This window comes from Mobula hypostoma, chromosome 12 (genome assembly GCF_963921235.1).
Source record: "Mobula hypostoma chromosome 12, sMobHyp1.1, whole genome shotgun sequence".
NCBI classification, from domain to species: Eukaryota; Metazoa; Chordata; class Chondrichthyes; order Myliobatiformes; family Myliobatidae; genus Mobula; species Mobula hypostoma.
In genome coordinates this window covers 62,051,301-62,068,900 of record NC_086108.1, presented here as the reverse complement: position 1 = coordinate 62,068,900, position 17,600 = coordinate 62,051,301, and the positions used below count along the sequence as shown (strand labels likewise).

The 17,600-nt window shown below is 41.8% G+C and overlaps 1 protein-coding gene across 6 annotated transcripts in view; it reads left to right on the top strand.

Moving 5' to 3' along the window:
* The window catches only part of oma1 (OMA1 zinc metallopeptidase), a 68,708-nt gene that overhangs the window by 35,879 nt on the left and 15,229 nt on the right, over nucleotides 1-17,600 (top strand). For all 6 annotated transcript variants that reach the window (XM_063064255.1, XM_063064254.1, XM_063064250.1 and 3 more), the window contains 2 exons: nucleotides 4,516-4,590; nucleotides 5,894-6,043. In XM_063064255.1, the coding sequence (XP_062920325.1) occupies nucleotides 4,516-4,590; nucleotides 5,894-6,043 (225 nt within the window). The remainder of the gene's footprint in view (nucleotides 1-4,515; nucleotides 4,591-5,893; nucleotides 6,044-17,600) is intronic.

The window sequence follows — 17,600 nt, the reverse complement described above, 5'->3', positions numbered from 1 at the left end:
CAGCATGTGACGTGAAATTTGTTAACTTAGCAGCAGCAGTTCAATGCAATACATAATATAGAAGAAGAAAGAGAAAAAATAATAATAAATAAATTACCATATATGTGTATTGAATAGATTAAAAATCATGCAAAATCAGAAATAATATTTATTTAAAAAAGGTGAGGTAGTGTTCATGGATTCAATGTCCATTTAGGAATCGGATGGCAGAGGGGAAGAAGCTGTTCCTGAATCGCTGAGTGTGTGTCTTCAGGCTTCTGTAGCTCCTACCTGATGGTAACAGTGAGAAAAGGGCATGCCCTGGGTGCTGGAGGTCCTCAGTATGGACACTGCCTTTCTGAGACACCACTCCCTGAAGATGTTCTAGATACTTTGTAGGCTAGTACCCAAGATGAAGCTGACTAAATTTATAACCCTCTGCAGCTTCTTTGGGTCCTGTGCAATGCCCTCACCCCCCATACCAGACAGTGATGCAGCTTGTCAGAATGGTCTCCACGGTACATCTGTAGAAGTTTTTGCAACACACACAAAATGCTGGAGGAACTCAGGAGGCCAGGCAGCATCTATGGAAGAAAGTACAGCTGACCCTTCGGTAGGACTGGAGAAAAGGCTGAGGAGTAGATTTGAAAGGTGGGGAGATGGGAGAGAGTACTACCAGATCATAGATGAAACTTGGAGGGGAAGGGATGAAACTAAGAGCTAGAAAGTTGATTGGTGAACGAGACAGAAGGCCAAGCAAGAAAGAAAAAAAGGGAGGGGGAAAGAGCACTACAGGGAGGCGATAAGCGGGCATGAGACAGGGAAAAGGGGATTGGAAATGGTGAAGGGGGGAGGGGCAGGTATTACCGGATGTTTGAGAAATCAATCTTCTTGCCATCAGGTTGGAGGCTACCCAAATGAAATATAAGATGTTGTTCCTCCAACCTAAGTGTGGTTTTACCTCGTCAGTGGAGGAGGCCATGGATGGATATATCAGAATGGGAATAGGAAATGGAACTAAAATGGGTGGCCACTGGGAGATCCCACTTGTTCTGGCGGACGGAGCTTAGATGCTTGGCAAAACAGTCTCTCAATCCACATTTGGTCTCACTGACATACAAGAGCCCACACTGGGAGCACTGACCCCAACAGATTCACAGGTGAAGTGTCACCTCACCTGGACGGACTGTTTGGGGCCTTGAATGGTCATGAGGGAGGAGGTGTAGGGGCAGGTGTAGCACTTGTTCCACTTGCAAGGATAAGTGCCAGGAGGGAGATCAGTTGGAAGGGATGAATGGGCAAGGCAATCACATAGGGACTGATCCCTGCAGAAGGGGTGGGGGGGAGGGAAAGAAGTGTTTGGTGGTGGGATCCATTTGGAGGTGGTGGAAGTTTCAGAGGATTATGTGCTGGATGCAGAGGCTGGTGGAGTGGTAGGTGAGGATATGACGAACCCTATCCCTGGTAGTGTGGTGGGAGGATGGGGTAAGAGCAGATGTGCATGAAATAGAAGAGATGCGGTTGAGGGCAGCGTTGATGGTGGAGGAAGGGAAGCCCCTTTCTTTGAAAAAGGAGGACATCTTCTTCATTCTAGAATAAAAAACCTCATTCTGAGAGCAGATGCGGCAGAGACGGAGGAATTGAGAGAAGGGAATGGAGTTTTTACTAGTGGCAGGGTGGGATGAGGTATAGTCAAGGAAGCTGTGAAAGTCTGTTGTTTTATAATAGACATTGGTGGATAAGCTGTCTCCGGAGATAGAGACAGACCGAGGAAGTGAAGGGAAGTGTCGGAAAAGGACCAGGTGAATTTGAAGGCAGGGTGGAAGTTGGAGGCAAAGTAGATGAAATTGATGAGTTCAGCACGGGTGCAGGAAGCTTTTTGAGTTGTTTTTGTTGACATACCGAATCTCTTCAAGCTCATAATGAAATATAGTCGTTGTCTTACCTTCTTTATAGCTGCATTGCTACATTGGGACCAGGTTAGGTCCTCAGAGATCTTGACATTTAGGAACTTGAAACTACTCACTCTCTCCACTTCTGATCCCTCTGTGAGGATTGGTATGTGTTCCTTCATCTTACCCTTCCTGAAGTCCACAATCAGCTCTTCCGTCTTACTGACATTAAGTGCCAGGTTGTTGCTGTGACACCAGTCCAGTAGTTGGCATATCTCACTCCTGTACGCCCTCTCGTCTCCATCTGAGATTCTACCAACAATGGTAGTATCATCACCAAATTTATAGATGGTATTTGAGCTATGCCTAGCCACACAGTCATGGGTATAGAGAGAGTAGAGCAGTGGGCTAAGCACACACCCCTGAGGTGCACCAGTGTTTATCGTCAGCATGGAGGAGATGTTATCACCAATCCACACAGATTGTGGACTTCTGGTTTGGAAGTCAAGGATCCAGTTACAGAGGGAGGTACAGAGGTCCAGGTTATGTAACTTATCAATCAGGATTGTGGGAATGATGGTGTTAAATGCGGAGCTATAGTCGATGAACAGCATCCTAACATAGGTGTTTGTGTTGTCCAGGTGGTCTAAAGCCATGTGGAGAGCCATTGAAATTGTGTCTGCTGTTGACCAATTGTGGCAATAGGCAGATTGCAATGGGTCCAGGTCCTTGCTGAGGCAGGAGTTCAGTCTAGTCATGACCAACCTCTCAAAGCATTTCATCACTGTCGATGTGAGTGCTACTGGACGATAGTCATTAAGGCAGCTCACGTTATTTTTCATAAGCACTGGTAAATTTATTGCCTTTTTTGAAGCAAGTGGGAACTTGCGCCCATAACAGTGAGAGGTTAAAAGTGTCCTTGAATACTCCCGCCAGTTGATTGGCACAAATTTTCAGAGCCTTACCAGGTACTCTGTCAGGGCCTTCTGCCTCACAAGAGTTCACTGTCTTTAAAGACAGCCTAACATCGTCCTCTGAGATCACGGGGTCACCAGGTGCAGCAGGGATCTTCACAACTGTAGTTATATTCTCCCTTTCAAAGTGGGCATAGAAGCTGTACTCAGTATACCGTTTGAAAATGTTTCTGTACAAAGCTTTTGTTATTGAAACTGTTGGTAAGTTTGAGATAAAACTTTTAATAACCTCTTCACTTTTAACCTTAAAGCTTTGAAATCATACTTTTAAATGAGTTCTGCATTCCAACATGATACTCACCACTTTTACATATCAGGTTATTTTTGAGTTGTCATTATCAGTGGAGGGCTTGGAGACTTTGGAAGATGCTGAGGGCTGTGTGGATGCCAGATGGGTATAAGACAGCGGGTGAGGAGAGTTCAGGCAATGCCAGCTACTACACAGACTGAATAACGAGGAAGATGAGACAGGGGAAGTACGAGGATCTGAGTCAAAGTGCCCTCATCTCATTTGTGGCTTTGGTTTGGACTGTTTCGCCGTCTGAGGCAGACAGGGCTAACTAGAAGAATTTAACACTGGTGAGATAGCTGGAGCTCCAGCCAATCCAGAACCACTGGTGGCAGTCACTTGTAAATAAATAAAACATGGCACTGTGACTGGGGTTAGATAGACGAACAGCTCTGTAATAGCGACATAAGACACTTTTTTAGCTTCATTGTAGATTGAAACATACAAACCCCTTCTGCTAGACTGTTCACCATTTCCCAGCTGATAGGGTCCCAAAAAAACACAAAAATCTAAAAAAAAATGCAAGCCAAGTGAACAAGACAGATCCGGGAGGAAAAGAACAACAGACATGGGTATGACAACACTGGATTAAAAAAAAGTTAATGAACTATGTAGATAGTTCAAGTCTGTGGAACTTAAATAGTGGAACTCTTGAGATAAGTACAGCTTCTGTGTGAAGGTTCTTCTGAACCCTCCCATAATGTTATGTTCTACTCAGACCATGGAAACTAATGCCAGTTACATGTTCAAAAGATGCTTAATTTGGTGGGCCTAGTAAATTGCACCCTCAAGTTAGTGTGTAGTAATTTAATTGATACATTTGCTCTAAGGGTTAGTTAGCTCTTTGTGATGTGTAGAAAATGCACCTGCAGTAGCTATTACTATTTATGGTTTTTACATAACATTTCCTACTGGAGTCCAATTCTGCAATGTGATGTTTCATTTCCTGCTTTTACCTGAATTTGAATGATAAATCAGAGTGGCAGCAGTTTAAATGGAGGATCTGCTTTAATTAAATTGAAGCCTAATGAGAAAAAATAGTATCATTACTCCATACCCTGATGTAATATTTATCTTATATACCTAATTATTGTGAAAAAGCAAAGCACTCTTTATAATAGAAATCTGGAACATTAGCTGCTTAGTGTTACTTTGCACTAGGATGTTTGAGAGTTTAGATCTCATTGTGATGAGATACTGACTCTAATTTATGGAATTTCAATGTTAATATACCAGAAAATATTTTCTGAAAGCATACTTAGAGCTAAAGGGAGTTGGAAATTATCATGTAGTATTGCTCTACCTGTTTTATTAATATGGATCAGACTTGAAGCATAATATTATCAGTTCTTTTTATTAATAATATATTTATTACTTGCAGTACATGTTTGATAGACCCTACAGTCGAAAACTGGAGATTGAAGCTGATGAGATTGGACTACAACTTGCTGCTAGGGTAAAGTGTCTTCCACAAAATTTTGTACCTTGGTTTGTAAATGTTTATTGAATTATACAAAAAAATTATTTTATGACCAATTACGGGTAATATTTCAGAATCAGGTTTATTGTCACCGGCATGTGTTATGAAATTTGTTAACTTTGCAGCAGCATTTCAATGCAATACATAATATAGAAGTAGAAGAAGAAAAAAATAATAATAGTAAACAAATAATTAAATCAATTACAATATACGTATATTGAATAGATTAAAAGTCATACAAAAAACAAATAATATATTTAAAAACTGTGCGCGAGTTCAATGTCCATTTAGAAATCAGATGGCAGAGGGGAAGAAGCTGTTCCTGAATCGCTGAGTGTGTGTCTTCAGGCTTCTGTACCTTCTACCTGATGGCAACAGTGAGAAAAGGCTATGCTTTGGGTGCTATAGGTCCTTAATGGATGCTGCCTTTCTGAGACACCGCTCCTTGAAGATGTCCTGGGTACTTTGTAGGCTAGTACCCAAGAAGGAGCTGACTATATTTACAACCCTCTGCAGCTTCTTTCGGTCCTGTGCAGTAGACCCCACATACAACACAATGATGCAGCCTGTCAGAATGCTGTCCACGGTACATCTGTAGAAGTTTTTGAGTGTACTTGTTGACATACCAAATCTCTTCAAACTCCTAATGAAGTATAGTCCCTGTCTTGCCTTCTTTATAACCGCATCAATATGTTGGGACCAGGTTAGGTTCTCAGAGATCTTGACACCCAGGAACTTGAAACTGCTCACTCTCTACACTTCTGATCCCTCTATGAAGATTGGTATGTGTTCCTTGGTCTTACCCTAATATAACCAAGAATTTCTCTAATCATATATTTTACAGAAAAATTGGTACATAATATGCTTTAAATAGATACTAAGAAGTAATTGCTGATCACAGAGCTTTCTGCATTGGAGAATTTTGACTGCTGGAAGTAGAACAATGCTAAGGCTGGGTGTGTATAACATGCAGTCTCCCTTCAGTCTCCTGAGACTAATATACATCTTTTATTGAACAAGCACTGTAAATTTGTAGAGGTGAAAAAACAATCTGAGATAAAACTGCAAATATTTGAACTACAGAAAGTCAGTCAATACTTGAAAGAGAAAGGTAGTTCAACATTTCAGACGGGACACTGCTCAGCTGTATCCAAGAAGGCCACTGAATGAATTTTTTCTAATTTTAAATTTAGAACTTGAGAACTGCTGAGGGAATTTGTGTCAGCTGGTATTGTACCCAATTCCCCCATCTTTCATGTGTGACCTCTCTTGAATCTAGGCCTGCATAGATGTGAGAGCCAGCAGTGTATATTGGCAGCAGCTGGAATTGATGAAGATTGTTTCTGGTACATTTCAAATTCCTGAATGGTTTTCTACGCATCCATCAAATGAACGTCGAGTTCAACACCTGGACAACCTGATTCCAAAGGTAAATAGGAACTCGCGTTACTCAGAAAAACGGAAAACCCACATGTTAATTAGTTCCGTGAGGATAACTTTGATGAATAGCCATACTGTGTAATTGTTCTGTCTAATAATTAACTTGGAGAGGCCCGAATGAGTGACCAAAGAGACTCAGTTTTCCAAGATAAGCTCTATCTCTCTCCATACATTACATAACTCCTGGAAGTGGAGCTTTTTTACCTGACTGAGCTAGGATGAAACTCAGATGTTCCTTCAACTTTCAAACATACATCTTCTGTTAAAGATTTCTTTAAAAAGCAACAAACAAAACAGCTTTTTGCCTGTTTTATCCCTTTAAAACATGAATATTGGAAAATAAGTAATTTGATTATTCCTAGATAATACTTGAGAATTGATAATGACCTTGTTTGAAGGGTTTATGCCTTGGTGAGGATTCTTCTTTGTGGTTAGTTGGAGGAGCTACGGCAGAGTCGGGGTCAGCGTGACGCTGTTACAGCTCGGAGTGTTCCAGAGTTCAGAGTTCAATTCTGGCATCCTCTGTTGGGAGTCTCTGTACGTCCTCCCCATGGAATGCATGTGTTTTCTCTGGGTGCTCCAGTTCCCTCCCACAGTCCAAAGGTGTAACGGGCAGGTTAATTGGTCATTGTAAACTGTCCCATGGTTAGGTTAGGGTAAAATCGGGGTTGTGGGGTTGCTGGCGTGGTGCGGCTCAAAGGGGCTGAAGGGCCGACTCTGTGCTGTATCACTGATGCTTGCTGCTGCTTGTGTTGCGGTCTTTGCCTAGAATTGTGATACGGGATCAGGTGAATGCTGGTAGCTGGTAGCATGGGACCGTGATGAGCGAGCACTGTTTCATTATCTCATTTAGGAAGCAGTATTCCAGATCAGGTTGGATCAGGCCATTGTCACTCATTATCCAATTTAACTTCATACATTCCATCCTTGCATTTAGAAAGTGTTTTTGCTTTATTTCATTTGTAGTTGAAAAGCTGAATGTGCAGTTTTTTAGGAACAGTCTCCCGTAACACAAAAGATTCTGCAGGTGTCAGATTTCTTGAGCTGCACAGACAAAATGCAAGAGAGAACTCGGCAAGTGATGCTGTCTGACCTGTTGACTTTCTTCACTGTTTTGTAAGGTGTGCAGTACCTGCTGAGGAGTTGTGACAGGGAGAAATGAGCTAGTGGCAGGAGCATGAGCGCTCAGTCTGAACAGTCATTGCCCAACCCCTCTGTGACACAAGAGTCCATACATCTTTGTTGTCTGGTTCCTGCTGCAAGCTGATAGGTCTGCTTCATTTTCTGACAAGTTATCGAGAGAATTATTCATTTAGTTGTTTGCTTTATTCATTTATTTACTTGCTATTTATTTAGAGATACAGCGCAGAATCGGCCCTTCTGTCCCTTCAAGCCCTGTCACCCAGCAACTCCCAACTTAACCCTGGCCTAATCATGGGACAATTAACCTACTAACCAGTATGTCTTTAGACTGAGGGAGGAAACTGGAGCACCCCGAAAAAACCCACATATTCCACGTGGACGACATACAGATTCCTTACCAGTTACTTCAGAATTGAACTACAAACTCTGATGCCCCCAAGCTGTAGTAGTGCTGTGCTAAGCACTTCAGTACTGTGGCGTCCATAATCCTCAATTTTGGAAGGAAGGTCATTGAGGAAGTAACAGAATTGGTTGGGCCAAGGGCATCCCAAGACTTGTATTATTAACCTTCACCAATGGCAGCATTCTTCCTTTATGACTGCAACATTTGTGGTGCTTCTCCTTAATGCCTGTTGATTTTTATATTCCCTGTCAAATACTGAGCAACACACACAAAATGTTGGAGGGATTCAGCAGGTCAGGCAGCATCCATAGAGAGGAGTAAACAGTCTTTGTTTTGGGCAGAGACCTTTCTTCAGGACGGAGAGAGAAATAAAAGGTGGGGAGAAGAGAAGGAGGCTAGCTGGAAGGTGATTGGTGAAGTCAGGTGGGTGGGAAAGGTCTAGGGCTGGAGATGAAAGAATCTGATAGGAGAGGAAAATGGACCACAGGAGAAAGAGAAGGAGTTGGGGTTCCTCAAATGCTGCTTTGACGTTAAGGGCAGTCGCTCCCACCATGCCTGAGGAATTTAGCTCTTTGGTTATGTTTGCACCAGAGCAGTGATGAGGTGTGGAGCTGAGTGGTCCTGGCAGAACTCATAACCCGGATTGGTGATCAGATTATTGGTGAATTGGTGCCACACGACACACGTTGGTGATATTTGCCATCATTGATGATTGACAGTAAACCAGTCGGACACACATTATTTGGGCTGGAATTATTCTGCTGTTTATGCCAAGGCAGATGCCAGTCTTGTAACTGTACTTGAAAAGTTCTGACGAGGGGCACAGATAAATCTGGAGCCAGAGCTTCAGTACCACAGCTGTTGTTTAGTCTGGTAGATTTTACTGCATTGTCAGTGTTGTCAGCCACTTCCTGATGTAATACAGAGTGAATTATATTGAATGAAGACTTGTTTCTGTGACGGTGAAGATTTCAGGAGGAAGCTGAGATAGATCCCCTACTGACTGAACAGAGTTGTGATTGCTTCAGTTTTGTCACAGGCACTCACACACTGGACCTCATGTAGTTCAAAAATTTGAGCCAATTGATTTCAGATCTCTGCTGCCTAGGGTTGTATCTGAGGGAGCTTCTAAATATAACATGAAAGGTGTAACAATATATGCCAGCTGCCCAGGATACCGATTTGTGCCGGTGATAAAAATGACTTAAAATAGTTAAAATTTTATGAGTTCATAGAACAATCGCAGTACCATTCTGAAAGCATCAAGGCGCCTGAAGTACTGGTAGTGTGATTTGCAACAGAAAATGTGAACTAATTCAGCTGAACAGCTGAAGGTTTTAGTTGACAGGTCATGGGCTCACAGATAAAAGGGGAATTTAATTTGGAGATATTGCCACACAAATGGGAATTAAGGATAATGGCGCACACTGAACGCGGGGAAACAAGAGTTAGCATGAGGCCAGCATGAAGGTGAAACTGTCAGAGTAAGGATGGGGTTAGAAATGATAGTTCATCTACTGGCAGAGTAGTGTGCCTGGAAGCCGGCGCCTGTTATTTCCACGTATTAATGAGGCAGATGATTCTGACTGTTCTACATAGATTTTTTTTTACTTTGACAGCACCATATGGTGAGAAAGTACTTCTGAAAATGTTCATAATCGGCCTGTAAACACGATCTACCTGGAATGCACAGGCAACGTGATAAGCTAGGGAAGTTTTGTTCATTAGTGACAGGAAGATGATTAACCGCTTAAGAAGTATGGTGCAGGTGGAACAGATTACAGAGTATCTGGCATTTACTGTTAAGGGCTGAATTTCTAACTTTAAAAATCAGGTGACTTAATCAATAATTTAAAACCCTCCAGGAGAGTTGCTGAATATTTCATACCCATTGAGCTGTCTCAGGGATGGGAGGATGCTCCCTTGGAATCCTAGGAGATAAATAAGGATGCTGGGACATGAATAGTACAAGCTTGTAAAGTTGGCATGTCAGTATTACAGTGCGATAAAGGTGAAAGATTTGTGAGACAGCTATTTTTAAATACCGGTTAAGAGACCTTCAGCAATGTAGATGAAAAATTCTGGGATTCTGCACAAATCACAAAAGTACTCACGGAAAGCTTCTGGATGAAATATTTCATCTGTGCCTGGATGATGATAGTGGGCCTTTCTTTCGTGTTTCAGGAGGAAACATTAGTCATTGAGCAGTACAGCATAGGCAAACCCTTCAACACACTGAGATCATACTGACCATCAACCACCCATTTCTTTCATCCTCTTCTCATTCTCTCCGGATTCTACCACTCACTCTCACACTCATAACACTTTACAGTAGTCAATTAACCTCATAACCTCCCTTCTTTGGGATGTGGAAGTAAACAGGCTCATACAGAGGAAACCTATGTTGTCACAGAAGAACATGCAAACTCCACACAGACAGTACCCGAGGTCAGGATTGAAACTGTGTTTTTGGTGCTTTGAGGCAGAGGCTTTACTGTGCTACTGAAGTTCAGCATCAGGTTTATTATCACTGTCTTATATGACATAGGATTTATTATTTTGATGCAGCAGTACAATACAAAGATATAAAATTACTATAAATTGCAAAGCAAATAAATAGTTCAAAGATAAAGGAATAATGAGATGGTGTTTACGGACCATTCAGAAATCTGAAGGCAGAGAGGAAGAAACCACTTCTAAATCGTTGACTGTGGCTCTTCAGGTTCTGTAGCACCTCCCCAGTGGTAGTAACAAGAAGAGCACATGTCCTCGATGGTGAGGGTCCTTAGTGATGGATGATGTCTTCTTGAGGCTCTGCCTCTTGAAGTGTCCTCAGTGATGGGAAGATTTGTGCCTCAGTGATGTAACTGGCTGAGTCCACATCCCTTCGTAGCCTCTTACAATCCTGTGTATAGGAACCTCCATGCCTGGCTGTGAGGCTAAAAGTGAGAATGCTCTTCACATTACATCTATAGAAATTTGCAAGAAGTCTTTGGTGACATACCACATCTCCTCAAACTACACTGGCATGCCTTCTTCATGATTGCATCAGTGTGTTGGCTTCAGGAACTTGAAACTGCTCACCCTGTTAATCGGCCATGATCAAATGGTAGAGCAGACTCGATAAGCCGAATGGCCTAATTCTGCCAGGTCTTATGGTTTAAAATCAAACCAGAAGTTTGCTTGATTCCACTATTGTCTCATCTTCTGACTTCCCAAAGTCTGGCAAAGTACACTCAGGAATACAATGATTTCTCACTTCCTCACTGTATCCACCGCTGACCATTCAATGAGAACTGATGTCTGTTCTCCTGACTTTTCCTTCTAAAATCCACCATCAATTCTTTGGCCTTTCTGACACTGAATGTGAGAGAGACATAGAGTTGTAGATACTTTAAACTTTTTTTTTTGTTATTTTCATGAAATTTGGACTTTGCTGGCAAGATCGTTACTTAATAAATGTAACTTATAGCCCTTGAGAAAGGTAGATGAAATTCTTCAACAAAACACAAGTCCTTATAGTGTTTTCTCTGCAAACAAGTTTCAGGATTTTGAGCTAGATATAACGAAGAAGCAGTTACATCTTTCCATTATTTAGGTGTCATTTCCACTCATTTTCTTTCTGGATGCAACAGATTTGGGAGGCATGAGCAAAGATTGTGGCAAAGAGAGATGAAGTGCATCTTTTTTCTATGTTACATGCTCCAGGCATGTGCACGCTCATGTAGGTAATGAACGTGTAAAGTGGTAAACAGGGTCCAGTGATATAAATTGCTTTGCTCTATGTAGCAGAACTCTACTTATTCTGAAAATTGAAGACATTGTATCCCTGAGTGTACTTTGCAGACTTTGGCAAGTCAGTAGATGAGTCGTTAATGCAAGTAGCCCAACTTCTGGTTTGATTGGAGACCATAAAACATAACAGAATTAGACTCATTCAGCTCATTGCATCTGCTCCACCATGGCTGATTAATATTCCCCCTCAACATCAGTCTCTGGCCTTCTCCCTGTAAACCTCTGACACACTTACTAATCAAGAACCTACTAACCTCTGAGTCAAATACACCCAAAATGGCTTCACAGCCACCTGTAGCAACAAATTATATAGGTGCACCACCCTCTAGCTAAAGAAATTCCTTCTCATCTCTGTTCTGGAGACATTCTTTTATTCTGAGTCTGTGCCCTCTGGTCCTAGACTTTACAACAATTGGAAGTGTCTTCTGGAAGTCCATTCTATCTCTGCATTTTAGTGATCAGCAGGTTTCATTGAGATCCCCCTTATTCTTCTAAATTCTAGTGACTACAGGCCCAGAGTCATCAAACATTCCTCATATGTTAACCCTTTCATTCCCAGGATCATTCTCATTATGTCTCCAATGCCAGGCAGCACACCCTTGTGTGTGTGCGGCTGGCCCACTTATATTGTGTGTGGGGAGAAGTGGGTGTGGATGATGGAGATTGTATATCATGTGTATATCTGGACAGTTCAGCACCTGGACTGACTTACTGTGTCAGCCCATGGCATCGTCGAAGTTTCTGACCCAAGGTCCAAAAAGGACGGAACTCAGGAGGTCACTAATGAGTTTGGTGGAGGGCCAGCTCAGGTCCAAATGATGAAGAATGAAGACTAGCATCCTACAGAATAATTTTGTGTGGTTACAGATCCAAGCTGGCCCGAGTCAGAAAGTGGGAGACGCAGCTCCTGAACTATAATAAAACCTAGAAAGAGAGTGGAGGGTGAATTCAGCCTTCATTCCAGTAGACTAGCTCTTGTCCAATGCAGTTAAAAGTGCCTCACACTCTCAGGGCAGAGTGCTGTGTGATGATCTGACGCAGCACAGGACCAGCACAAAGCACTGAATGAAGTGATGGTGGCAGCAGCACATCGGTGCCTCAGTTTGAAATGGGTGCGGTGTGGCCTGCCATTCAGCTGACAGCAGCTTGATTTGTGGAGCAGGTTGGTACTACTCTGGTTCAGAAATGCCATACCCCCTGGCCAGCGTACAAAGCTAATGGTGGACTTGAGAAGGATTGAGAACATCAGACCCGGAGAAGGCCTCATAGTGAATACCCAGGCTTTGTGAATGAACCGCGAGCCTTTCCTTTGTTCAGTGTGATATGTTACATTGCACTGTAACAAAATAGAATTAGTTGAGCTCCACTTAGATGTTTTAAACTAAATTCATTTTTGAAAATTCACGTTCCAAGTTTCTCTTGCTGTTGTTATCAGATACTTTAACGTTAATGAGTTTGGTGCTCCAGATGTGCTGTACAACTGCTGAACATTGTATGTAATTTGTTACCTTGTTTCGTACCTTTTAAGCACCTACATTTATTATCCTTGGGATGACCTTACTCCTTTAAGCTCAGCAGGTAGTGTCAGCTGTGTCCTTGCTCACACGAGTATTTTCTGGGGGGTGGGGAGAGAAGTCAGAATTCCATTGACGAGCCCATGAATGATTTATTTAACAGGCAAGCAGCCCTACTGTGAGCTCCTGTTCCCATTCTTTGAAAATATGACACAAAAGAGATTAAAAAATGCTCATTTATGGTCATTTCTGCCATAAAGGACTAGTTGCTCCTTCAAGGTGAAAGTCAGGCTTGGATTAGTTTATTGGCCAGATTATCAAGGGGGAAAATACTGAATGCCAAAGAAACATTGTGGTATATTATTTCATCATGAGTTAGGTCACGTTACCTGATGACCTTAAAGGAGTGAAATCATCACAAGTTTATTGAACACAGGAATTAGTTCAATGATAATATGATTTGATTAGAGATGTAGTTTTATTTTATGGTCTAAAATAGTATAGCTTAATGGTTTGTAGCTGGGTACAGCTCTCTAGCTGGGGCATTAAACTAGAGGGTAGAAAAAGCAACCGAGGGCAGATTAGGTGTCAATTTCAGCTTAAAAGGGGGTTATTTACAATGTGAGTAATGATATGATTTGATATTGTTAATGTACTCCCAGTACTGGACATAAAACTTGCTTATGGGAGTGGTAACTGACCATATAGAGAAGACAAAAGTTTGGTAAAATGTGGTTTATAATATGGAGAATGTGGAAATGATTGTGAAAATTAGGATATACTGAGGTAAATTGAAATGGATTGCTCTTAACTCTTGATATGGGCATTAAAAATGGGATAAAGTGGAGAATGGCTATAAATAGCTCACTAAAGTGGAACATTACACATTCTCTATGAAATGGAAATGTGTTTATTCTGCCTTCCCATATAGGTAAGTGAGTGCTCTTACTTTAGTGTGTGAACAGAAAAGAAGTGGCACACAAACCCATCAATTCTAAAAGCTACGTATCTGATAAATGAAGTAATGTGCTTTGTTGCAGAAAGTGGAAGTGAAATTTGACCTCTGGCCAGAACAGGCAGCAGAATGATGGCACTACCCTGTGCACATCAGAGCATGCCAACCACAACTGGAGCCAAATACGATTCATTGTCATGAAGCAGGTGGCCAAACGGGTGACACTTTGTAGCTCACTTAGTTCGAGTCTGTGGCCCTTGAATTTAAGGAGGTTTTCGTGTATTTCAAAGATGTGCATACCATCTTTATTTTCAGAAACATTAAATATTATGTGAGGGAGATAATTCTGGTAGCTTTGCAAACACTGTCTTGAGCAAAAGCAGATTACCCAGTCATTAAAAGGCAACAAAAAAATTCTAAACATGTGAAATAAAAACAAAACTATCGGAAAATTTCAGCAGGTTAGGTAAAATGTGAATAGAGAAAAAGCTGTTTTTCCAGGTTAATAACTTTTCATCAGTACACAAAGTTCAACCATGTCAACTGTTTCCAGCATTCTCAACTTCCAGCTGCTGATTACCTTATCACTGTCTATACGTCTTTGCTACATGTCACTTTATTGAATTTTGTATCTATATTGAATAAACTCCCTTTGTGATAGGTTTTATATGGCTGGAAGATTCATTGTGCAGGGATTTAAGGGATGCAATTTCCAACAAGAATGTGGCAAATAGATTTTATAAAATAATAGAATAGGTATAAGAGGGGTTATAGGGAAAAGGTGAGTGTAGGAGCCAGTCGAATCATTGAGAATTTAAGATGGCGTTGCTGAAGCACGGTGAAGACTTGCTGGCAGCAAACAAACCTATTAACTACTTTATTAATCACAGTTTTTCTCGACAATGATCACTACAACCAATAGCCTGTAATTTCCCTTTCTGGAGTTGAGCTTTCGAACTGCTTGTATGACCTGGCAGTTTTGCAGTATGAACTGAGCAAATCCAGGGCAAAAATCAAAAAGGGCCACTTTTCAACATAATTGTATAAGGGCTAAAAGTGTTGTAAAAGCAAGCCTGAAGGCTTTGTGTGTCAATGCTAGGAGCATTCGTAACAAGGTGGATGAATTAAAAGTGCAGATTGTTATTAATGAATATGATATAGTTGGGATCACAGAGACATGACTCCAGGGTGACCAAGGATGGGAGCTCAACATTCAGGGACATTCAATATTCAGGAGGGATAGACATGAAAGAAAAGGAGGTGGGGTAGTGTTGCTGGTTAGAGAGGAGATTAATGCAATAGAAAGGAAGGACATTAGCCAGGAGGATGTAGAATCGATATGGGTAGAGCTGCATAACACTAAGGGGCAGAAAACGCTGGTGGGAGTTGTGTACAGGCCACCTAACAGTTGTTGTGAGTTTGGGGATGGCATTAAACAGGAAATTAGAAATGCGTGCAATAAAGGAACAGCAGTTATAATGGGTGACTTCAATCTACATATAGATTGGGTGAACCAAATTGGTAAGGGTGCTGAGGAAGAGAATTTCTTGGAATGTATGCGGGATAGTTTTCTGAACCAACATGTCGAGGAACCAACTAGAGAGCAGGCCATTCTAGACTGGGTATGGAGCAATGAGGAAGGGTTAGTTAGCAATCTTGTCGTGCGAGGCCCCTTTGGTAAGAGTGACCATAATATGGTGGAATTCTTCATTAAGATGGAGAGTGACATAGTTAATTCAGAAACAAAGGCTCTGAACTTAAAGAGGGGTAACTTTGAAGGTATGAGACATGAATTAGCTAAGATAGACTGGCAAATGATACTTAAAGGATTGATGGTGGATATGCAATGGCAAGCATTTAAAGATCGCATGGATGAACTACAATTGTTCATCCCAGTTTGGCAAAAGAATAAACCAGGGAAGGTAGTGCACCCGTGGCTGACAAGGGAAATTAGGGATAGTATCAATTCCAAAGAAGAAGCATACAAATTAGCCAGAAAAAGCGGCACACCTGAGGACTGGGAGAAATTCAGAGTCCAGCAGAGGAGGACAAAGAGTTTAATTAGGAAAGGGAAAACAGATTATGAGAGAAAGCTAGCAGGGAACATAAAAACTGACTGTAAAAGCTTTTATAGATATGTGTAAAAAAAAAATTGGTTAAGACAAATGTAGGTCCCTTACAGTCAGAAACAGGTGAATTGATCATGGGGAACAAGGACACGACAAACCAATTGAATAACTACTTTGGTTTTGTCTTCACTAAGGAGGACATAAATAATCTTCCGGAAATAGTAGGGGACAGAGGGTCCAGTGAGATGGAGGAACTGAGGGAAATACATGTTAGTAGGGAAGTGGTGGTAGGTAAATTGAAGGGATTAAAGACAGATAAATCCCCAGGGCCAGATGGCCTGCATCCCAGAGTGCTTAAGGAAGTAGCTCAAGAAATAGTGGATGCATTAGTGATAATTTTTCAAAACTCTTTAGATTATGGATTAGTTCCTGAGGATTGGAGGGTGGCTAATGTAACCCCACTTTTTAAAAAAGGAGGGAGAGAGAAACCGGGGAATTATAGACCGGTTAGCCTAACGTCGGTGGTGGGGAAACTGCTGGAGTCAGTTATCAAAGATGTGATAACAGCACATTTGGAAAGCGGTGAAATCATCGGACAAAGTCAGCATGGATTTGTGAAAGGAAAATCATGTCTGACGAATCTCATAGAATTTTTTGAGGATGTAACTAGTAGAGTGGATAGGGGAGAACCAGCGGATGTGGTATATTTGGATTTTCAAAAGGCTTTTGACAAGGTCCCACACAGGAGAATAGTGTGCAGACTTAAAGCACACGGTATTGGGGGTATGGTATTGATGTGGATAGAGAATTGGTTGGCAGACAGGAAGCAAAGAGTGGGAATAAACAGGACCTTTTCAGAATGGCAGGCAGTGACTAGTGGGGTACTGCAAGGCTCAGTGCTTGGACCCCAGTTATTTACAATATATATTAATGACTTAGATGAGGGAATTAAATGCAGCATCTCCAAGTTTGCAGATGACATGAAGCTGGGCAGCAGTGTTAGCTGTGAGGAGGATGCAGGGTGACTTGGATAGGTTAGGTGAGTGGGCAAATTCATGGCAGATGCAAATTAATGTGGATAAATGTGAGGTTATCCACTTTGGTGGCAAGAACAGGAAAATAGATTATTATCTGAATGGTGGCCAATTAGGAAAATGGGAGGTGCAACGAGACCTGGGTGTCATTGTACACCAGTCATTGAAAATGGGCATGCAGGTACAGCAGGCAGTGAAAAAGGCGAATGGTATGCTGGCATTCATAGCAAGAGGATTGGAGTACAGGAGCAGGGAGGTACTACTGCAGTTGTACAAGGGCTTGGTGAGACCACACCTGGAGTATTGTGTGCAGTTTTGGTCCCCTAATCTGAGGAAAGACATTCTTGCCATAGAGAGAGTACAAAGAAGGTTCACCAGATTGATTCCTGGGATGGCAGGACTTTCATATGATGAAAGACTGGATCGACTAGGCTGATACTCTCTGGAATTTAGAAGATTGAGGGGGGATCTGATTGAAACGTATAAAATTCTAAAGGGATTGGACAGGCTAGATGCAGGAATATTGTTCCCAATGTTGGGGAAGTCCAGAACGAGGGGTCACAGTTTGAGGATAAATGGGAAGCCTTTTAGGACTGAGATGAAGAAAAACTTCTTCACGCAGAGAGTGGTGAA